Below are 24,824 nucleotides of genomic sequence, written 5' to 3'. Positions count from 1 at the left end.
TTTTCATTGCTATCGACCGCTTTTTTTCCACTACTCATGATAACCAAAGGTTACCATCAAGTATGTAAAAATAGCGGTTGAAAGCAGATTAAAATTGCAGCAGATTCTTGAATTATATTAATTTGCACTCAAAATTTTATGGAAGTGTACCATATTAGAATATTAAAAACAGCGATCACATTTGTCATCAAATGAATTTAATGGCACAGTCACACATTCATATCAAGGAAGTGGGGAGTGGAAGATGGAAGATTTAGACTTCCATTTTCTTTTCTTGATGTATCAAAACGAAGAAGTTTTCTCGAAGGGCATATTCAGAAGTTCCATACATTTGCTGAGCAAACACTTCTTTGTGCTTGGTTCAAGTTTACCCAGTGGAATGCTCTTTGTAGTGGTTGGCATATTTTAACGGACGTTCAAATCCTTGTCGTTAACCATGTGAATCCAGTGGGATATTTTTTTTTTTGAAACATTTTGTCAACAAATGTATATATTTTTTTGTTTATTACAACTTTCTTTAAATATATGATGTGTATTAAATTTTTTATTTAAATATCAAAATGGTGTCATTCTATTCCTGTTCGTTTTTTTTTTTTTTTTAGCTGTGTCTGGATGTTAATGAGTGTGACGATGGCCGAAATGGAGGATGCTTGGAGAATTCGGAGTGTTTCAACACTCTGGTAAGCTGTCTAAGCTGATCAAAGTACCTTTTATGTTTTCAGTATTTGCTATTTAGGGATGAAATGCATGTTCGAACTTGGAAAGTAATATGAATATCTGACACATCGAATTGTTTATTTGTTTGTAAAAATAACTAACAAATAATTGGGTAAGCATTTACTTTAGAGAGTGGTCACTAATATTTACCCTCGGACCAGCGTTCGTTTCGTAGAATTTTATCCAGTATGCATAATTAGTTAAAAAAAAACTGCAACTTAAGAAAGAGTGGAACTAGTTTCCGTTTTATTTGAAATTTTAGTTTTAATTTTTATGTATTTTTACTGTTTCAAGAAAACATGCAACGTATGAATAACACATCTGGCTACATGAGCAGATACATGACAGCAGTACACGATACGAGTGAAATATAAGTGCATAATAACAGCTGCATGACAATCAATTTTGTTACGCTATAGCAAAGCTGCCACTGTTTTCTGTGTAGTAGCAGGCTATTTAAACTAAAATATTACTAAATTAAATATATTACAAATGATCATTTATGAAATTACTTATTTCTAGTGTTGCCACCAGTTATATCTTTTTTTGTAGTCGAGAGCGGCAACCTTCATTAGTGTTGTGTCAACTGTTTATAACATTTGTTTCATTAGAAGAAGCTGTTATAATGCCAAGAGTGACAGTGTGTTTTGAAGAACGGTCGGTCGTCACGATATTCATGCCGTACGCCACGAATTCTCGCTATCAATCGTTTCAAAACTTCGAGATAAAACTCATCATTGATCGTTTGGCCAGGCGGAACGAATTCTTTGTGGATAATGCGCTTGGAATCGTAGAAACAAATCAGCATTGTCTTGTCTTTTGACTTCTCCAAGCGACTTTTTTTCGGATGCCCCTCTTCTGGTGGTCTCCACTCAGCACTCTGGCGCTTTGTTTCGGGCTCATACTCAAAACACCACGTTTCGTCACCAGTAACGATCGTTTCAAGAAAATTTGAGTCCTTATAGCGGTTTTAATGAGGTTCTTGCAGTGTTCAATTCGATACATTTTTCGGTCGGCGGTCAACTTGTGGGGAACAAATCGCGAATTCAATTTACAAAGGCCCAAATTCTCGGTCAAAATGTTGTGCACAGTTGATTTTGGAATCCCTAATTAATCTTCAATCAATCTCACAGACGATTTCGGATTTTATTTCAAGAAATCACTCACTCTTTGGATTTTAACTTCGCTCAGTCCAGTTTTTGGACGGCCCGGATTTTCGTCGTCCTCAAGCATCACACGACCACTTCGAAATCGCTTAAACCACTCGTAAAACTTGAGTACGGGACAAGCATCCATTACCGTATGCTTTTTGAAGTATTTGATGCGTTTCGGTAAAACTTTTACCAAGTTTAACACAAAAGTCAATCGCAGCTCTATGTTTGAAACTGATTTTCAGAACGTTCGTCAAAACACACTGTCACTCTTGGCATTATAACTCGGCTTCTAATGAAACAAATGTCATATACAGTTGACATAACACTAATGAAGGTTGTCGCTTTCGACAACAAAAAGATACAACAGGTGGCGTCACTAGTTTCTTCTATTTTCGAAAAGTTCGGTTTCTTTTTGGACAGAGGGTGTACGTTTGCAAATTACTATTACATATTTTGTTCTATCAGAGTTCACACACTACTAGATTTACTTGGCTACACGCTAAAGCATATAAATTTTTAAGCATCTTCTGTGTTTTATTTTGAATACTAAAATCCGAATTTTATTTATTTTATTTTAATCATTTTGGCTTGCAGGATAATTACATTTTACTAAACAGTTTATACGGTTTTTAAAGGCGATATTAATAGAAACAGGAACTCATTAGATGCGACCATAAATACTGAACCTTTTTTTCTACCTTTAAGTAGCATAGTTGGAACATCAATTATTTTCTTTAAGGTATTTACAAACGCTCACAAAACAGACAAAGAATTTTGTAAAAAACAAAGAAAAAGAAAACGAAATGGCTGCTGCTGTACTTCGTCGGTTATTGATATCTTTGCCTGCAAAAAATTAAATTAATGAATTTTTGGCTGAATTATAGATACAGATGGTAGACTTCGGCACAATAGTTTCCACTTCCATTAAGTGATTTATAAATGGATCGCTTCAGATAAATGAAAGCACTCCATAGTTTGCTATTGTTCCCATCGAGCGCAGTTCAGATCCGTTGATAATAATATCTTGAAAAGATGAATGATTTTAGGATATCAAACTTATTTCTAATTTTTCGTTTTAATTTTTATTGAAGCGGCTTTCTCTTCATCGTGAATTGTTATTTAAAAATATTGAATGCATACATATGTTAAGCATTGAGTTGAGCTAATTGTTTAATGATATTAAATTTTAAATTTACTTTTTTACATTTATCGCTTTCTACTGTATAACGTCTTAAATAAAATTTTGCTTTAATAGCTAGAAAGTCATACTTTACAATGTGTGTGTGCTGCTACGAATGTTTATACCTGAAAAGGAACTTCATGTAGATTGGACTTACTGGCTGGATCGTTGATCTGGAAGGTTCAGCCATCGCCAACCTTTTGAGATTAACCAAAATGAAAGTCATTAATACTTTTCCGCCTAAAGTGTCATTGGTGAACCGCATAGCCAGACTAATCGGTCACTGTCATGGCAAGAACTGCGTGTTGCCTCGTAGTGCTTGTTCTAGCTATAACTTGAGAAACTAGATTCATCGGTAATGATTAAATTTAACTAGATTCCGATAAAATATGGTGCCTAGTGAAAAAAAAATGTGCTGCACTGCTTCATCATCTTCATTACACAGAAACGCATACGATTTTCTAAGATAAGTGAATTTTGCATGATTTATAGGATTACAAGACATGCATTGTAGTTAAAATACATATTAAGTTAACATTTCTGTAATGTAGTGAGTGGCAGCGCAAATCTAAGTTCCTGTCAACTTGTTTAGAACCAAATAAGTTCCTGTCAACTTGTTTAGAACCAAATAAGTGACAGCAAGTTTTCGAAACAGCCACTCCAGAGTGATTCTCTTTGTCTTTGCACATAACAGGGCTCGTTTATCTGTGGAGAGTGTATGGAAGGCTTCGTGGGTAACCAGAGTTACGGATGTCATCCTCATCCTGGCAAGTGTCCAGACAACACGCTGTGCGACGGAAATGCCGAATGTGAGCTTCGTCGTGGACTGACTTCCTACCAGTGTCGGGTAAGTGTTGATGCTTTTCAAAGTACGTGATAAAAACAACCTTTAACTCGGCCATTTTCTGTTGCAGACAACGCAGACGACCGACATAATGTGCTGAGTGTATACGATATCGTAAACGGGAACATTGCTTGAATGTGTGCGTGTGCGAGAGAGAGAGAGAGTATAACTCATAAAGACGATGCTAGATACGCCCCATAGAGTCACGTGCAGTGGCACCATCTCTTCAGAAAAAAAGAAGATTAAACGAAGAACAAAAAAATGTTCAAGTTACTTTCTAACTCTCTGGCGTTCTTCGTATCTCATCACGTAATGCAGACTCACCGAGAGGTTTCAACATCTTCTTTAACACATTCCAGTAATAAATCAGACTTCTAGATTTGAAAGTAGCGCGTTACGAAGTTTTCATTGTAAACTTGAATAAACTTTTTTAAGATCCAGCAGTGCTGAAGATTGCTTACAATTCTGTAATCAGCGAACCTACTCTGGCCGAGTGGGGTTGGTAAGACTAAGGCGGTGGTGTTTTCTCCCTATATTCTATTTTTAACTAATCAGATATTAAGCAGTGATACCCTTTAAAGACATTAATATACTGTTCATTAGATGCAGCATTATATCACAGATTTCCCTCAGCCGGAAACATCCTAAATGAATCCCATTATAAAATCTTCTATTGGGAAAATATCTATTATCATGATTCTCTTGTCCCTTTCATTATCCATTCCTTTGATTTTGGACGGAAGGGTTATAACTGTCCAATAGGGAACATCGAGCCTTCACATGGCAGATACCACAAAAAATAATTCAAATGAATAATGAAAACTTTTTAAAATCTTTCTGGTATATCTATACATAGCAGGACCCAAATATCGAACTAATAATATTTGGACTTCTATCTTAATTTCCTGCTAAAATTGGAAATTTTAAGGATATTCTTTAAAGAGCGTGATTGTATCACTCTGAAGCTCCCATGTAGCTATCCCACCGATCCGCACAATTGATACTTTAAACTCCGTGATTCACGAAGCTTTAATTTTGTGGCTCTGTTCTTGTTCATGTTAAAAAATGTTAACGGAGTTAGCTTTTCACTTCTCAAGAACTAACCATATCATAGAGTGGGATAGAAGCACAATTCCTTATATAGAGGAGGACTTCTGCTCCCGATTTATTAAAGAAGCCACAGCAGTTTCTCGCTGTACACAAAACCTTAACAGGAACCAAGGACTAATCTTTCCACTGATCTGGAAGACCCTTATTAGATCTCTTAACTCACCAGAACTGAATTACAGTGCCAACCATAGAACGTTCCTAAATAACAAGTGAGATTATGCACGCTCAATGCATGTTTTGTACGCGCTCTGTTCTTTGTTTAATATAATTGGTATCGGTTGATTATAGTTTGTAACGGTTTTTTACTTTTTAGTGCCTTACATCGGTTATGTACCCTGAAGATGCCAACAGCGTTAGTTGGTGAAACTAGTTGGTAAAGCATGGTTGTTTATTATATGTACTTGATCAATATAGTCCCATTAGAAGTCTTTTTATATCTGTTCTTCTTCTTCTTCTCTTCACTCCTCCTTGGCAACCGTGTTTGTTCTTCCGATGCTTGCACAGATTGTTCATGAACTGGTCACATCACGAACAGCAATGAAAAAACGTTCAATAAAGATCTTCGTAAATAGGAACATACAGTCATTCTGCGTGTCCAGAATGCTTTGTAGTTAACTTCATAATAACAGAAGAACCTCGGGAAATTATTATCTCTAAATTTTCATCATCATCATCATGAAAATTTCAAATTTCAACAGGTCACTCAAGGATTTAGGCCTTGAGTGGCCTGTTCCGGCCTTAGAAGTCATCGTTGAATTGTTTAAGAGGACGTCCTGGTTTTCGTTTTCCTAATGGCTTGCACTTTAAGGCTTTTTTTTGGTAATCTTTCTGTTTTCATTCTTTGAACGTGTTCCATCCATTTGTGTTTATATTATTTAATTTTTTTTATTACTGATTCCTGGTTTAATTCTTTCATACTTTCTTCGTTTCTTTTGTGATCAAATAGGGTATACTTTGCAGTTTTTCTTATAGACTTCATTTCTGCTGTTATTAATCTTTGTTTGTCTTTTTGTTTTATTGTCCAGACTATTCGCTTCCATACATTAAGACTGGTAGGGCTAATGTATTGTATACTTTTAGTCTGGTTTGTTTTTGAACTAGATTTGGTTTAAATATAGAATTAATTACACCTGTTATTTTTAAATATTTTGCAATTTTTAGGTTTATATCTTTTTCATTTTCATATGTGATCATACATCCTAGGTAGTTAAATGAATTCACTGTTCTAAGATCTTGTTATCTGTTACTATCTTAGTTCTTGCTGGATCTTGTCCTTTAAAGGCCATAGTTTTTGATTTTTCTGCTGCTATTATCATACTGTAATCTTTGGCTGTCTCATTTAGATCTAAAATAGCTTTCTGTAAGTTATCTTCAGAATTTGTAATTATTATTTGGTCGTCAGCAAAAAGGAGAGTGTTTAAGTTCACAGTAGGAGAAAGTTTAATGCCTTGATGGAAATTTTTATTCAATTTTATTATTATTTCATTTAGATAAATATGAAAAAGTTGCTGAGAGGGGACATCCCTGTCGGACCCCTTGGTTTATCTCTCTCGTATATGATATTTGTATTTGTATTAATCTTATTTGTATTTGATTATTTTTATATATACTTATGATAGCTTTTAGAATATTATTTGGTATTTGTCTTCCTTTTAATATATTAAATAAAGTGCATCTTTTAACTTGGTCAAATGCTTTTTCAGAGTCAATAAAAGCAATATGTGTTTCTAAATTGTATTCTCTTCTTTTCTCTTCGTCGTCCTTTTCTAAATTTTCATAAATTTCCAAATTTTCATATAATGGAAATCCTAGTAAATTATAGCACTACCTTTCACAATACACGTAGAGTGACTGCACTGAAGTAAGTGCGAAGAATAATGCTCTTCTTTGCTTGACCTTGAAACGTGTAGTTTGGAATAATTTTGCTGAATGAATGAAGTTTCTTCTAGAAGAGTATTCATGGATCATGAAAGAGTACAGTGACATTGCTTAAATCAAGTCTAAGCATCACTCACACAAACGCGTACACACACTCAAATGAAGTGTGATGAGACATCACTATTCTGGTCACGTGCGCGTTTGCTATTTTTACTTTATTTCTTGATCCTCTTGACCTTCCATCCTTGATGAATACATGCAATAAATCTCTACTGAAAGCGTTCCTGTATCCTGAGAAATTAGTCCCTTACATCATATCCACACCCTTTACCTATTCGTATAATCCCTTTGCAGGACTGCCCGATAGTTTCTAATTATATCAGTCACAACATCAATGGTGATAATTAATGCTGCTTTTTTCATAGAATAACGGCAATAACTGTCGCAGGTTTCTATAAACGGCCTGTTCTTCAAGAAATAAAATAGCAAGGTCATTTTGGGTCTGGGAAAGAACTTCGACGTTGCGACCTGGATAATACACTCGATTTTAAAACGGCAAGGATGAAATGGCTTCGAGATATCGTATTCAAAACACATCGGCGAAGCCATCAAACCAGCTTCAGAATGATCATTGCATTCCACCAGGAAATAAATGGGCAGTGTTGTGGCAGGAAACACAGCATCGTTGATGGAATGCCCCGTCAATGGCAAGGTCGTTTCAATGTAGACAAACGACGTTTGGAAGTTGTAAATCAAATTTCAACTGACAGTTTTTTTTTATTTTTTACTTTCTTTTTTGATGTAATATAAGAAATTTTCTTATGAACTAAACATATGTGATTATTATAACAAAAGTTGAGCTGAATTAATTCCGTTTTATTTCTTTAATTTTTAAAGGTCATTGCATGTCTGAAAAAAAGTCTTTGAGTTAGTTTTTTTTTCCTCTGAAATAAATGTGTTTCCAAGTTTTTCTGTTTCCTATTGTTACGATGGAGAAATTTATATAATTTTTATATCTGTACAATTCGATCGTATTATTTTCTATATGGATTTATTAATTTGTTTAGTAATTTCGAAAAATATCATCTTTTATTATATGGAATTTGCTGATGAAATAGTGTCGGGTAGGATGGGCTGGTGATGGAAAGGTGTGCGGTTTTGATAGAGATCTTGACGGATGGCCTGATCACAGCCTCAACTGTAATGCACCTCGATGTCAAGCGGTAAGTTGATCGAAATCACTATTTAAATAATTTGTTTCTCATTCCTTCTGCTTGTGTTACTAACATTTCAATGGACACTGCCAGTTACATAGAAATGATGCTGAGTAATTATTAAAATGATTTTTAAAATCAGTGTGATTTCAAGATGGTTTCCATGATAAAAATAAAATTCGTGATAACTGTTAGTCACGTGATCTAACTATTGAAACCTGGAAATATGTCAATTACCTAATAAGTTCCTTCATTAGTAACACACAAACCATGTCGAGCAAGCTGAATCTGCACGTTTACCAATCTTATTAGTGTAGACTGCTTCATTGGTTTCCTAATACCACCAGTATCCCTACCGGAAGTAAAGAAGCTTAAGTTTAGATGCCATATTCACTTTGACGTCATCTTATTTTAGCTTATCAGAATAAACAAGAATAAATAGCTCGCTAACGGTATTAAAGGATTGTTTTACGAGACGATAAATACTTTCCGCACGAACAAGTTCTCTATTAGCTGCAACTCAGAGATGGTTTAATTAGCACATTTTTCTAGGAGATCGCAGATTTCGATCCATCATCTTAATATTTGTTCCTGCTGTAATGGTTTACAACTGTGATTATAATAACGGCGCGATGTAAGATTTCCGGTGTTTCAGATTAAATCAGTGTCATTTGCATCAAATAAATTGTTTCTTTAAGAGAAACTTATTTATCAGATATCTTAACTGCGTTCTCCTGGCGTCTGCCAGTGGAATTGTGGTAACAAATGAAATATGATTTTAATCAATCAACTCAGGCCCTTTACAAAGTGAACGCTGGCAGATGAATGGCAGAGAAGTATTAATCAGTACACGGAGGAAACACTTCAAATAGACGGAATTGAAAACCAGACTGTCTAAAGAACGAAGATGAAACCTCCTCTAAGATATAACTTCTACCGTTGTTCGTTATTATTTAAGAAAATTTAAAAGTTATATGCAGAAAAGATGAAGATATATGCGAAGTTAGTTCAAAACGTATGCTGAATGATGTGCTTGTCCAAGGAACAAGAGACTTGTTCCATTAAATTAAAAATTAATACAAACACGTAGCTCCGAATTCATTCATTGCAATACTGCAATTAATCTATTTTTTTCCCCTGATGTTTGAATAATTAATAATGCTAACAGAACAAATGGAGACATTAAGTTTTCATATGCTTGCTATCCATATGTTTCTCAGTGAGAGAGAGCCAAAAAAGGCATTGGTTTGCTAATGTCATGAGTCCTCCTATTACAGAAATCTAACAATATAAAATTCCAGTACTGATGGATATACAGGAAGAGTCACTCCTAACTATATGTTAGAGTAATGTAGAACACCCTATAGCAGACACTCACGTGTGGTGCTTTCAAACTGCCTGAAAAACACATAAAACAAACGTGCCAAACCACATCATGTAGACCGGCAGTTCTTTGAGAACGCAATCATGTAATGTATTATCCGGTTCTGCAATACTACTGTTTCGGCAACTGCACAAAGAGAAATCTCATTGGCAAATGATTGTGCACTGAGGTCAGAGAATTGCTCTTCTGGTAATGTTAGACGTAAACTTAATGCAAAATCTTTTCAAGTACTTAAATTATCAGATTAAGTCACTCAGACCGCTTCGTAAAGTTAGAAACTAACATCCCTATCTCTCAGCAGACTTTATGCGTATTATTACACCATTTTTCTGTCTAGAGTTATAACAGAACATCTGGTTACAAGATAAAAATTGTCTTTTACAGGATAATTGTCCCGACACTCCAAACAGCGGTCAAGAAGATGCCGATTCTGACGGGGTAGGAGATGCTTGTGACGAAGATGCTGACAACGATGGGATCGTTAACAATCCGGTATGATTAGTATTTTGGAAATTCATTTCCGCGTGCGTGCGTGTGTTGAAGACTTTGACTGACTTAAAAATTGCAGTTTAATCTAAAATGCAATACAGTATTGGACAGTCCTACATGGAGTATATAAATAGGACAAAATTCCAGCTTGAGTTCCTTTTGCAACTATTTTTCTCCAACAGACAGAGATGTTGAGCTATTATTTACCATCAGCAGCAGCGTTACACAGATATTGCCTGCCCACAATATGAGAAAATCCTAAACACTATCGAAATAGTCATCTCTTTCTCACCAACGATCCGTCTAATTATAGGGTGTTCTTTGTCCTATCAGACCATAATATGAATGTTTTTTAATCATAATCAGACCAGTGTTGATTTCTTCTCTCCAGGAACAACTAGAGTACAACTTTTCGTTGTCTGATATCACAAGGATGTCGACAAGGATTATCTTCGTGATTTCTGTGCTTCATTGGAATATTCAAATACTCCATCCAATGAAATATATAGTACAGTCGGCTTATCTAAATATCTTCTTAGCAAACGTCTTGGAGAACGAGGTCCTCCAAGATGTATGCTGAGTGCACAGCATATTCTCCAAACAACAGGCTGCGAGTTCGCCAGAGAGACCGCGTATTGCACTGTTATAGTTCTTGAGCCTCGTTACCGATAGAAGAACCCAAGGCTTCTTCCAGTAATGTTTCTTGCAGTAGACGATCGTGGTAAATTTCCTCCTACCGTTCCAAACAAGCAACATTAAATTCTTCTCTTTTCTTGTCAAGAAAAAAAAAAGATCACATGGTCCAAAATGTCTAAGATTCTTCTAGTGCTGATGAATTCCTCCGTTGTTAAGAAGCTTTGTGCTTCAGACATGACTACTGCATGGTATTACCTTTTCATACTCTCCTATTCCATGCTGTTTATCCTGTAGCTTTGGAAATTGTTCAATATTCAGCATCTTTCTAAGAAACAACCACTGGTTGCTATTAAATTTCGATAAACCTGTACCATCAATCGATACAGTTTCTCTCATTTCAGTTTGTCTGAAATAACAGAGGGGTCCATTAACAGTCGATTTCTATAAATCCCTCAAATAATATTAATTAAAAAGCGATATCCAACATAGCTTCTTCACTATAGAGATCGGCAGGAAATTTGCTTGACTATGATACCTAGTTTTGGATAAATGTCATGGAAAAATTTGAAGAATTTCAATTGTTGCTTTTGATAACTCTAAAACATTTGATGGTCTTCAGCGCAAAGACTTATATTAAATACATTTCGATCATATGAACCATCGTCTGATTTCTTCAGCTCTTTTTTTCAGCTTTCTCTCTGCTCTTACATTTGATTGTGAATGGCTCCTCGAACTTTGCAACTAATGCTGCTGTTTCATAATGGTGGCCTATTCTATTTTTTTCTCTCTTCACTCTACATATTAATACCCTGTTTTATTGACTGCGCATTCAATGTGCAGTGTTCCTTTTGTAAACATCCATTCTTTCTCATTTAACAAACCTTGCACTGCAGGAAATTTCAACACTTTTAGAATATTCACTTCTAGAATCTTAAATGCAGATCTTCGAAACAATGCAATAAGAATATAAGATCTCCATCTCACTTTACAAGGAGATATTTCTGTTTTTGGATTAATTCTAATTTCCAGTTTTGGCATAAACGCTGGAAAAGTCGCCTGATGAAGGTCGGAAAAAAAATTAGGTTTATCTGTTGCTTCAGCCATTGCTTTTCTAAATAACTATTAACTATTCAAATCACTGATCTCGCATTTGGAAAGGTAGCATTCCTTAAATACATTGGCTCAGTTCCGAACAAAGCAATTAGTTTGATTAATGATTTCCATTCTCACACAGTTGCTGCTAATTTCATTTTTTAGAAATGTTTCCATGGTCATTCTTTATCAAATTTGCCATCAGTAATTCCTTCAGCACTCTTATTTAAATCTGTTAAAACACGTATAGCGGCTACTTAAACTCCCATTTACAATTCAAGTCGCAGAAACCTTTTTCTATTCTTCATCCATTAGTTCTGTTTATCTACTTTAGAATAGTTTCCCCTGTTGTGTTTTTGAAAAAAGTATAATCTGGGTCTTCAAATGGATTGTTGAGTTTCTTTCTTCTTTGATTTCTACTCATTCACGATAATAATACACTATAAGTTGAAAACAACCTATAATTTAGAAAATGATTAATGACAATGTCAAATGAAGTGTGTCTCAATTAAATGTGCTCGCTGCTTTTATTCTTAGAAAACCTGAACTTTTGTTAATTTGTTTTTTTATAAGCGGTGATCAGGACAATTAAGAAATAGAAATACCAGATTTAAAATATTTTCCGCTTATCATAAAGGTGGGTGTAGATTATCGAGGGATGTTGAGCAAGTGGCGCTGTTGAGTGTAAACACTGTGGACTACGAACTTGCAGTGGAACCAGACGAATGGCAACAGAATCGAACTCCAACGTCTATCCCGTTTTGAATTTAGATGAGCACAGTAGAATTAACTGTCCTTAGTTATTTACTAATATCGCAATTCTGAGAGGAATGAATGACTAATATCAAAATAATGCTCTCCTTTCGGATGCTGCGTTGTAGAATGTTAAGCAGTTTCCACTCTCTGATGATGAGGTGATTCCTCATAAGACTGACAAATGCATACATCGTCGGTTTGACTTTGAAGTTCATCTAAGTTTTATCAATAATGCGAACGAATTAACATTGCAGCTAAGCAGATGATAGGAACGATGATTGCATTACTTGCGTCTAGTCTGAGATAGGGGTCAACCATTTCAAAGCAAAAGCCGTGAATGCTGCATCTTCTGGATATCGATGACTTTGACAACGACTACTTAACAGACTGCTTACCGCGATAACAGCGAGACGTTTAATCAGATAATAGATAACAAGGCTCTCAAATAGATGGATCAAAGTGCTGTCCGCTAGACTTTCATAATCTGTAAGGGTTAATAATAAATATGTCGCAAAGGAATGTAGCGGGGATATTCACTTCTATTTTGGACTCTTTGTTACCCAAAGACACCAATTTTCGGCAAATGTAACTGTTATAACGGAGAAACGGTGCAGACAAGGGAATTTTTGCTTAGTTTTCTGTTGAAAGAAAGTCAAAGCAATTGAATAATGTGGAAATATAATGTCCAAATATGATTAAATCCTTAAATCCTTCACGCATTTCTGGTATTTGAATATTAGATTTTTTTACGAAACAAAAAGAACTTCTACAATAATTTAATTTCTACCAGATAACAGAAAATCAAATTCAAATGTTAAAAAATATTATTTTTACAAATATCTATCTTATAATTCATATAATCGATGATAATACATATATGAATAGTGTGGGGTGAATGTGTGTATTGTTTATATCTTGAGCATCACTGAAGAATACTACAGTAACATGTTTACAGACGTTTGCCATCGGTATGCGTGGAGGTTTTAGATAGTTCAAAGTGCTCCGTTTTTTGTAGTTTTCAAGAGGAAGGTGAAACAAGATGTTTATGATAAGAATTCCGTGTGAATCCAAAAGATTAAGTCTGGTTCGGGCTTGCCTGCTCAGTTCAATAATAATTTGGTTCGTATGACTGCGAGAACTGTTAAAAAATAAGTGAAAAAGACCATATCAAATTCGATTTGATCCAATGTTCATTCCCGTTTTGCAATTAACTGGGGAAATTATTTTTCTAAAATGTGAAAAGTATCTCATCCTCTTTAGAAACAACAGTATGTTAGTGGAAATCCGCTATACGAAAGTCAAAAGCTGTTATTTACAGTGCAAAACAAACCACACTGCCGTAATTTACACAAAGACAGCTGCTTAAACTCTTATGAGTCGTCAAACATCTACTTTCTTTTAAATAGTGCTCAATTAAAACGTTGTTCATTATAAGTTAATATAATTGTAATTTAATATAATATTTTTAAATTATTCTAAACTTATAATGAACAACGTGTCAGCGGAGACTTGTTGCAGAGCCTTGCATAAAGATCCGCAGCAGAAACACCTACATGTCTGATTTCACTCGCCAAATATGGAATATTTTTGCCCAGTCCTTCACCGGATTTCCCATTTGTTTAATCTTCCGAAAAAAACGCGGAGTTTTTACTAAACGAAGAAAAATACAAGTTTTCAATTAAGGAAATTAACAAAATCAATTATAGCATAAATACGAATAAATATAGAACCTTTGGGTTCGAATCCTGTACAAGACAAAGAACCTTTATAAAGCGTTTTCAGCTAAAAGGCGAGTTAGTTGCTCTCAACAGAATGGTAGGGTTTTTATTCCTCGAGGATACTCGGGTTTATCTTCCCAAAAAACAGACATGATATACTTGATTTCTAGCGTTCACTTTTGCATCAATCCTAACTTCATATTGCCAAAAAGGGTTCTGTTTAAAATGCAGCAGAAGAATATCGGGCTATGTAAATAATGAAACGTTAAGACTTCAACTCCTTTTGGAGAATGAAACAAAGTCAGAGAATTTGTTGATTAATTTAATTTTTTTTATGTCGAAATGATAAATTTTATCAAATAATTGTGCCAAAAAGTTTGGATGATTGATTGAGAGGATATCTGTTTCCTTTGTGTGTGTGTGTGTGTGTGTGTGTGTGTGTGTGTGTGTGTGTGTGTGTGTGTGTGTGTGTGTGTGTGTGTGTGTGCCCCGTTAAGTAATGAAATTGATTTTCTACAGGACAGTCCTTTATACTTTTGACCGCTAGAGTGTGTTGTAATCAGGTGCAACTTTCGGGTAGGGTGACGCAACAGTTTTCGTGTGGCAACCATTGAAGTAAAAGTGTGCGAGTGGAGCGCGTCATGCAGCAAAGAGCTGTGATAAAATTTTACCGTTAATTAGGAAAACACTGCTACAGAAGTGTACTAACACCTAAAAAAGGTTAAGGCGATGACTGTCTGAGCCGTGCACAGTTGTTTGGCTGGTTTTCAACTTTTAAAGAAGCGTGGTAGTCCCTGAAGGATGAACCACGCTGTGGACGGCCAGTTTCTGCACGGATAAATGTAATTGTGATGAAAGCTAGGGAAAGTGTTGCCCCAGGGGCGCGCCAGTAGTGTCCGGCGCATGGGTGCAAAACTTTAGTTGGCGCCCCTATCCCTCCCCCTCCCAATAAAAAAATCACTTTAAAAAAACGTATTTTTTAAGTATTTCCTCCTCTTTGGCGCCTTTACTATCCTGGCGCCTGTATGCGTCGCACACATTGCACATATGGCCGGCGTGCCCCTGTGTTGCCCACGACAAGCGAATAACCACCAAAACCTCCGGTTGATAAAAATCCTCATAAACCTTCTTGAATCCTAGAAATGATTCCAAAGAAGAAAGAGAGGTTATGTTAATGATTCCAAAGAAGAAAGAGAGGTTATGGTGGAAAATGCATAGTCAGAAAGAAACATTTTTATGATAGGAATAAATGAGATTATTGGGTATCGAGTTTTCATTATTAGCCTCATAGTTTAAAGAATTAACCCGTATTTGTAGTTTAAAGCAATATAATTTCATATTGCTTTAAACATCAGTTTCAATCTCTTGAAACTGATGTATTTCTTCAGCCTTTTCTGCTATTTTACTTGATTAATAAGATCAAAATCGGCTAGTATTGCGTAGACAGATTTCCTTAAATAACAATAAACTGGCTTGTTTTTTCGATATATTATCACGCGAATATCCCTTCCTTGTCTCTTTTTTCCTTCCCTGTTGCACGGGTTAGTCAAGTTTATTTACAGTTAGCTGAGAGTAATGCCATTTTCACTAAGTGAACAATGTTATTAATTGTTTTAATGAAACCCCATTCTGGAAAACTTCATTATGCAGTTTACATTTCTTTTAGATTCTAATATAAAAGTAAACTAATAGACTGAGAATTTTGCATTTTATTTAGTGAAATCTGAACTGACATCCTGTCTCTTCGTTTTGGCAAAAGAAAGCGAACTTTATCAGCCAAGATTACGTTTTAAATAAATCATTGCAGAGATTTACAGATAATTTAGTCTTTCTGAACTTTATAATTAATCATGATTACATTCATTATTTTGCTAATGACGAAGTCCATATCGTTTTTGTTCTCGTTGTCATGGTAACCACATCGAATTTGTTTCTTCTTAAGGTTTAGCGTTTTATGTTTAATAGTTAGCAGCTCCACCTAATTAGCAGCATCAGTTCATCGTACATTTTAGTTATGACATGCGAGCTGTAATTTGCATAAATATTTATGCAATATTTAGAATTTGTATATATTATATATTATTTTTTAATGCACATGTTAGGCATAAATAGTTCTGAATATTGTTCAACAATCCATCTGCATTTGATAGAGTAAAATATTGCGGTCAAATAGAAAAGTTTCAAAATATTTCAGAATGGCACGGCCACAAATTTATGGAACAGAGAGGAGGTGCATCTAACCGCATTTAAGTGTCCTTAGTACTCTGTAAAAGATGCTGAGAAGCCAATAGTGTGGAAGAGAAATTCTGCGTGTATCTGTCAGTGACATGGAAATGCAATCACGCTTCAGGTGAATGCTGTAAGTAGCTTTTCAAGTGCTTTATGTTACAACATGTCTAGCCTCGTCATCGGGAGATTTAAAAGTCGAAATTTCAGACACTTGCTATCGACAGATGTACTGCTGTTGATGTATTACCCTCTCCAGCTATTGCTGTGTGGTAAGTGAATGGGCGTGACTCGTGGGTGGAAAAGGGAATGAAACCTACTATCCGCTTCCCACAAACAGATTTTATACGATTGCTGACATGTTCGGTGTTTCCCTAACTCACAGTTAAAATCTGCTTCGCCAAGAGCATCGCCAGTTGAATACACACAGGAGATGTTTAGAGTTTATGATACTTCGTCGATACTGAATCAGTGTTCAAAGCAGTGACCATTAGCAAATATTCTGATGCTATTTTACGTCATGATCAGAATTTAATTTTTATTACAACAAACTGAGACGTAGAACCTGAGGATACAGGAATTTTATCTCTTATTGATAACTTATTTCAACGGTTGAAGAGAGGATTGAGTAAACGTTCCTTATGCTGGTGTGAAATGCAGTGTAGTTTATTTTACTAAAATATACTAAGCTACTAAACTGACATATATATTTTACGCTTTTTTTTAGTAGTGTCAGCTTTTAGATGATTCAATTCATCAGCTTATTTCTGTGCGCATAAACAGATATATCGTGTTAAAACTAGTGCTACTATGAAACCAGGTGGCAGTCGGTGAAAATTTTATGGGGGGGGGGTTACTGCATATACAAAATCAAAAAAACAAAAATCTTTTCTTCCTAATCAATAACCAATTTATTAATAAATAAATGTACATATTAAAAATTGCTTTATTAAAAATATTTCGCCCTCACCACCAACAAACACCAATAATAAAAGTTTCGTATCCCACAGAAAGAACGCGCAGAAGCATACGATACACTGCCCAAACGAGAAGTGCCTGAATCACTTGTAACGTGAAATGAGAAGCGCAAACGAATATCGGCGAGTCTAGCAGGAACTGACCGAACGTGATAATTCCGACATTGCGTTAGATCGCAGTGCATTTGTTTCATAATCTAAAGTGTTAATCGAATAATTCCAATTGTTAACTATTCAATCAATGTCGAAACATAAGCTGTAACCTTTAACATGTTGTATTGCATTTATATAATGTTGTAAGCATTCTTATTATTTATAAACACAAACAAAATTTAATTTTTTCGTTTTTTCCTTGGGGGATCTGCAGTGTCGCAGTGCTTATGTACGAGCCGCCACTGTATGAAACGTTACCCGTTGCTCAAACTCTCATCCCATTTGCCGCAGACTTAAATAGTGTTGTCTCTTCTTCTTCCCTTCAGGTATTAGACCTAGTGGCCTGTTACGGAGCTATCTTTAGCCCTTCTAAGCCGTGCCCGTCCCGAGGATAAGGTGGCTAGCCCTATGCCTCCCGGTGTGTCCTATGTCTATAGCTGCGTGTGTACACGGGACCGGTTTTCCTGCTTGCGGGAGGAAAAACTGCTGTCCACACCCAAGACCGGCTAACTTGTCTATGTTTGAGAAAGCCCCTTAAGCTCCTCACATCCGCGATGAGAATCGAACCCAGGACACTCCTTTCCCAGGTATATGGTTGCGAAGCGCATAGCCACGCGGCTAACCGCGCGGACTAAATAGTATTGTGGCTCGTGCATAGGCACTGCGGAACTTCAGCACCCCCAATTTTTCTCGATATATAAATATATTTATTAATTTATTTATATTTGCTTGTAATATTTAATTTTATCATCAACAATCCTATACAATTCTCTTATTTCGTATAAAAAATAATAAAAATCCATCTTGTAGCACTTAGGAGGGCGCTAGCAGCACTGTGTTTACCCCAGTGTCATATTGCTACGCGCACAAGCATATGCACGTCAGAGTGAGATGCGAGCTATTAGCGTAATGCGGCACTGTCCGTCGCGCAGTTCCACTGTTGTTTATATGCAGTTTGCGCCAGTAGTAGAGTGTTCGTAGTGCTTATCGTGTTTACTCCGTCTCTTTAAATATTTGGACATTACAATTAATGACATAACATTTGTTATAGTTTTTATTTTAGAACATTATTGGAATTATTGATAATTATGTCCTCAGAAATGCAACCTCAAGAAATACGTTCTGTGAGAGTAGTGACTGTAAGTGAACTCCAAAAGCTTAAATTTTCACAGTTGACTCTGGAAATTTCTATTAAAATAAGACGTTATCCATTACCCGATATTCAAATATCTCAGCCAGGAATAAGAATGATGAGAAGTACATTAGAAGTTTTAATACAAAATGGTACAGTGACGTAGCTAGAGGGGGGCGGTCCGCCCCAGCCAGGCGGCACTTTGAACCTTTTTGAACTTTTGCAGTTAATTCTAAAATACAGTCTCGAGAACTCAGTTCCAAATATTGTAATACTACTGCGAATTTTTCTCGCAATTGCTGTAAGTGTTGCTAGTTGTGAGAGGAGTTTTTCTAAATAAAAGTGATTAAGAATTACCTACATTACTATGAAAGAGACTTCGCCAATGTCATCGACGATTTTGCTAACAGAAAAGCAAGAAAAATAACATTTTGAATGTTGAAATTAAAGTTTTACTTCAAAAATAAACATAGTGATTTAATTTATTTCCTTATACGTCGTTTTGACTTTTTGTAGTATTTTTGGTGTGTATTGAGAGGGGCGGCAAACTCAGGGATCGCTCCGGGAGGCAAAAGCTCTATTTGCACCACTGGTGCTAAGTAATACTAACTCTTTTAACTGAACTCAACTCTCATTCATTCAATAACTTAGACGCACTGCTTAAATTACTAATGATTGTGGTAGGTGAGTTCTAATACCAAGAAAAATGCCTTTATCGATGTCATAAATACCTTTATGGTTTTCTGAAATATTTCTACATTGCACGATGTTAAAAACAACGGCAAAGAATAAATCTACTCGATTAGGTGTGTCCTCAACGTGACTGATCGTTTGAAATATTTCTTCGGTCTCAGTGGACAATAATTTATCATTTAAAAATTTCGACAAAATAATTATAATTAATTCTGTGCTTTGTTGTAATTTAGATACTGTGTTGCATGTCGATAAAATGCAATCATTTTTCACGGTTATTATCACAATTTGAAAAGGATTATAAATATTGTTCATAAAATTTATGACAGTGCAGTGAAATTTAAAGCAATAAAAGTTAAGTGTCTTAATGAAGGTATTTCCTCTGCGACAGAATAAAACGCTAAATATGGTTCTAATTCGTTCATGAACGACATTCTTGCCAATCTGTTTGATTTAGTTATTTAGAAACCTCATATTATCAAAGATTGAATTCGAGGAAAGAGTTCATATCGAGTTCCATAAAATAATGTGGAACGACATCTAGCGACATAACTTTAACTATATAAAAGTCAAAAGTGCTATTTAAGAAGACAGAGAGTTTTCATATTTGACAATATTATATCTATGTGGGCCTAATAAGTGCCATGTGGTAAAACTTCGCAGCGTGGGAAAGTGCTTATTGTGCGACACAAACTGCTCGGGTCCTTATGAAAACAAAACTGTAAAGATGTCATAAAAGTTAGCCAAGCAACCATTTCTCCCAAATGGATGAGACAAGTATTTAAGGATAATTCTCTTTTTCCTCATGAGCGATATAATAACAGAATAATATTATGAGATGAAACGGATATTGTTTACTCATCCAATAAGAATAATTCAAAGGAATAAGTATTTGTAATATACACGAATAGATTATGTTATGTAAGTGTCATGCGTGTTATATATGTGTTATGTTTAACACATATATGTGTTATATATGCTATATATAGCATGATTCAGAGACTTGTTTTAAACCAAATATTTTAATAATTGTTTTCTGAAATTATCAGGAGAATGATTGTAAACTAAGAAACATATCCCCTGAATTAGAGGATAAGGAGTTTGTGGTGTTAACAAATAGCATATTGAAGGAATACTGGTGTCTCAAATTTTCGGCTATTACAATATAATAAGCTGCTGTACCTTCCAATTTTGTATGCACCTCTCTTTCCAAAAGAAACGATTCTTTTTTCGGCTACCGATGTTCTTGTTTTTAGAACTAATTTGTATTCCTCTGACAGATGTGCCTGTTTTACGGTATGCAAAACCCGGGTTTCAGATAAGAAGAACCTTACTACCTCCGTATGAAATTGGCTAATTCACCTTCATATGATAAAACTCTTACAAAGGTTCTTTACTTCCTAGGCTTGATTCGAACCAAGATCTTTCCAATCAAAACGCAGCGTTCATATCGACTGAGCTGCGAAGACTGTGTTGGGTAGAGAATTTTTTTTTTTCATTATAGAATACTACATAAGGGAATTCAAACCAAAATTTGGGATCTAGGGCCATAAGAAGATATACAACTACCTACCAACGTAGAGAAAGGTTTTTCTGGTTCCTGCACATCTAATGAATATATTTCCGCATATTTATTATGAAATGTTTCTGTAGAATAGTTACGAGGACGCCCTGACAAATGTCCTTTAATTGGAAAGACCTGAGTTTGAATCCTATCTACGACTCGCTATTCGCTATAAGGGCTTTTCAGCTGCAGGTCAGTACCCGATATCATGCAGAAATGGCAGGATTTCTTTTCTGAAATAGAAATTTAAACATCAGGAAAACATAATATATTTAGTTAGTAGTCTGACCAGCAAAACACACAACTCACAGACATAATATAGTCTCGTGAACTTTAGTTTCGTCATCTACAAATCAAGTCAAATGAAATATTCGTAATGAGATCAATATTATGCTTTTTATTCCATTTCAAATAACCTTCATGATCACAATAACGCTTACAATGCGAATGAGCTCGAGATTCAACATCACTAAAGTCGAATAAGATGTGATTATCATACCTAAATATGTTGAACCTTTTTTTTTTTTTTTTTTAATGAGTCTGCCATTCTTTTCTCGTTAGGGGTGAAGAGTTCTTTACGGGACTAGCTTCTAGTCCCGTAAAGAACATTCATATACGCTAGTCTCATAGTCTTTGTCGCTTCGGCCTTGATTCCAACCAATTCAGTTCAACTCTTTCTCTTCACAGTGGATTTTTTTTTCTGTTTCAATCCAATTCTAATGCCACTTGCTGCTGATAATAAATTCCAGCTAGGTTTGCTTGCGCAATGAATAATTTAACATCGAAGTTACACCATGAAAGTGAAATATTATTGAAAGTGAAATAGTAAGAGAGCAATTATAGATTTTGCAGAGGTCACCTTTCAAATGTATGGGCCTATTTAAGTAATAATCTTTTTTAATACACTATCACAGTTGCTCTATTTCAGACATCTCAGTAAGTCGACGTAGAAATTAGAAATAAATAACATTCAAGAGGCGCAGAAAACAAAATAAACAAAATACTTTAAGGGAATTAATGTAGTAAAAGTTGATGATGACGAGGCGTAGATCAAGCTATGCGTATGGATATACCACCATCATATCTACTCGTCCATCCTATTCTAGTAGGGTTGAGTCCAACCCCCCCCCTTTCCTAACGAAGAGGCTTACAGCTAATTAATTAGAAGAAACACACGTATAAACCACAGTGAAAATTATTTAATTGTAAATATTTCATCCTAAGTATCTTAGGACATCATCAGTACAGTATTTAAACAAAAATTAGGAATAACATACAGTTAGGGCGCATGATTACAATAGAATCCCATGAAAACGTGCATAACGTGCTAAAGTAGTACAAAAAAAAAACAAAAAAAAACACGTTAATTATTTAACACAGTTTTGTATGATAATTTCCCATACTTTAGGAATAGTAAGAACGTCGTTGCGGTTTAGGTTTGGTCTGTGTAGTAGGGCTTCAGAACTTTCTTTGTATAAACGTTCATGTTTAAATAAAGATCTATGTAAAAGTTTAGCCTTTTCCCAATGGATCCTATGGTTTGGATTGGATTTTCAATTCCGTGTTGAGAGAGGCCAATTCGAATTGAAAATCCAAACCATAGGATCCATTGGGAAAAGGCTAAACTTTTACATAGATCTTTATATAAACATGAACGTTTATACAAAGAAAGTTCTGAAGCCCTACTACACAGACCAAACCTAAACCGCAACGACGTTCTTACTATTCCTAAAGTATGGGAAATTATCATACAAAACTGTGTTAAATAATTAACGTTTTTTTTTTTTTTTTTTTTTTTTTTTTGTACTACTTTAGCACGTTATGCACGTTTTCATGAGATTCTATTGTAATCATGCGCCCTAACTGTATGTTATTCCTATTATTGTTTTAAACTACTGTACTGATGATGTCCTAAGATACTTAGGATGAAATATTTACAATTAAATAATTTTCACTGTGGTTAATACGTGTGTTTCCTCTAATTATGAACGCACCACAGGTTTCGTTATTTAAAAAAGTTTTACAGCTAATTAATTCAACCGGGTCACCACTCCTTGCTGCATCCCCTAAGGACAGTATTTTCTGACTGTACATACGTGTTCATGGGGCCGGTTTGCCTGTTCTGGGGGACAAAACACCAGAGTTTCAGGGTGAAAAAAGCCCCCTACATCTGTATGAGACCGGGTAACTCACCTTTCGTCGAAAAGGACCAGATAATTCCCCCACTCTGTACTAAGCCCATTGGAACACGCATGTACAGTTGCCACCCAACATCCTTTCATAGTACACCTTGAAACCCACAGAACAAGTTTCTTTTCCTCCTCCATCCCTGCTACTGCGGTACTGGAGAACAGTCTTCCCCCTGGCGTATTTCCCAAGGAATACAACATACAGACTTTTAAATCGAACGCAAACTAGTTTCTCCTTTCCTAATCCACTACCCATATACGGTACTAACGTACTATAGGTTGACCAGTCAACCTCTCGTATATGGGCCCAACATAAAATAAATAAATAAATAAAAAGATAAAGGTTCTTCACGTCACTGACGGGAATCGAACCCAGGTTTTTCCGACCAAAGAGCTTCGTCTATACTTACAGCTATAAATGCTCTGATATGGATATATGCATTTCAGGAAATTAATTATTTCTTTTTTATTTTTTGGAAAGCAATTATTCCACAGAGGAATACAAAGTAAAAAATCATTTTTATAGACATTTAAAAATCAATCAGTGTATTCTTTGTGAAACCTGTCATTCATAAAAAAATTCTTGAATCATGTTTGAATATCATTAAGTTTGGAGAATAAGATATGAGTGGGCTACGTCCGAATGTCTCGTCAAATGAAATTAATCCCACGATCACAAAGTGTAATAAGAATAACAAACAAGTTTCCTAAATCTATTTCGTTTTTCATGTACGTGGGCTGTTCAGTATGTAATAAGACTAATTTTACTGTGGCGAAACCACTCATCACAATATTAATTTCTGTGGAATAAAGAAATGTTGCTGTCTGTATTAACAAAAGAGGTTGCTAGATGGCGTATACGGGCTGATGTGCCAGAGTGTCACGTGACTAAACGCAAGCTTGTTTCGGCGCACCTCGAGGCGCGACCAGTCTTCGAAATGGAAGCGTCCTTGGAACAGCGTTATGCGATTCAATTTTGTGTGCGTTTGCAAAAATCGGCATCGGACACTTTTAACATGATACGCGAAGCTTTCCACGAAGAAGCAACGTCGAGGGCAAGTGTTTTTCGCTGGCATAAAACTTTTAAGGAAGGAAGGCAAAATGTGGAAGATTTTGAACGTGAGGGAAGACCTTCAACGTCCATCACAGAGACAATGATCAACACAGCAGCGATTATCATCAAGCACGTCAAAAGGAAGCGTCCATTGCTGAAGAATGGCTTCTTACTGCACCACGATAATGCAAGGCTACATACTGCGGGTTGTGTAGTAGACGTTTTGCAGAAGAACAACACAGATATCCTGCCACACCCTCCAGACAGTCCTGATCTCGCACCGTGCGATTTCTGGCTGTTTCCTCAGCTCAAGAAACCACTAAGAGGCCGCCATTTCGAAAGCAACAAAGCATGTGTAAAAGTGCGCGTTCGTGGGTGTCATTTTGGATGGTGTGCCACTTTTGTGGTTAAAAATCAATAGATTTCGGGAGAAAATAAAACCTTAAATTTCCGTAAGACACCGACTAACTTAATTTCAGCTGAAAATAAAATTACAAAATATCGTAGCCTACTTGATTTGTGAGCGTTCTTTATTTTGTGTTACGATTGTTATGGGTGTATACTTGTGTCTGAGAAAGACACTAGAAAAGGGGGAAAATTCCTACCACATTCAAGATCGTATGATTGACATGTGAGGATTTAAGGATATAGAATTCTGTTAATA

General features: G+C 35.6%; 1 protein-coding gene across 1 annotated transcript in view; it reads left to right on the top strand.

The window, feature by feature from the left end:
* Positions 1-24,824, top strand: part of LOC150100563 (cartilage oligomeric matrix protein-like) — a 276,264-nt gene that overhangs the window by 155,045 nt on the left and 96,395 nt on the right. Inside the window, exons 10-13 of the mRNA XM_090402123.1 lie at positions 603-680; positions 3,746-3,898; positions 8,002-8,106; positions 9,866-9,973. Of these exons, the coding sequence (XP_090258249.1) occupies positions 603-680; positions 3,746-3,898; positions 8,002-8,106; positions 9,866-9,973 (444 nt within the window). The remainder of the gene's footprint in view (positions 1-602; positions 681-3,745; positions 3,899-8,001; positions 8,107-9,865; positions 9,974-24,824) is intronic.

Source organism: Typopeltis vanoorti, chromosome 12 (assembly GCF_054136105.1).
Source record: "Typopeltis vanoorti isolate ZY-2024b chromosome 12, IOZ_Tvanoo_1.0, whole genome shotgun sequence".
Lineage (NCBI taxonomy): Eukaryota > Metazoa > Arthropoda > Arachnida > Uropygi > Thelyphonidae > Typopeltis > Typopeltis vanoorti.
This window is presented reverse-complemented; position numbering and strand designations above follow the sequence as displayed.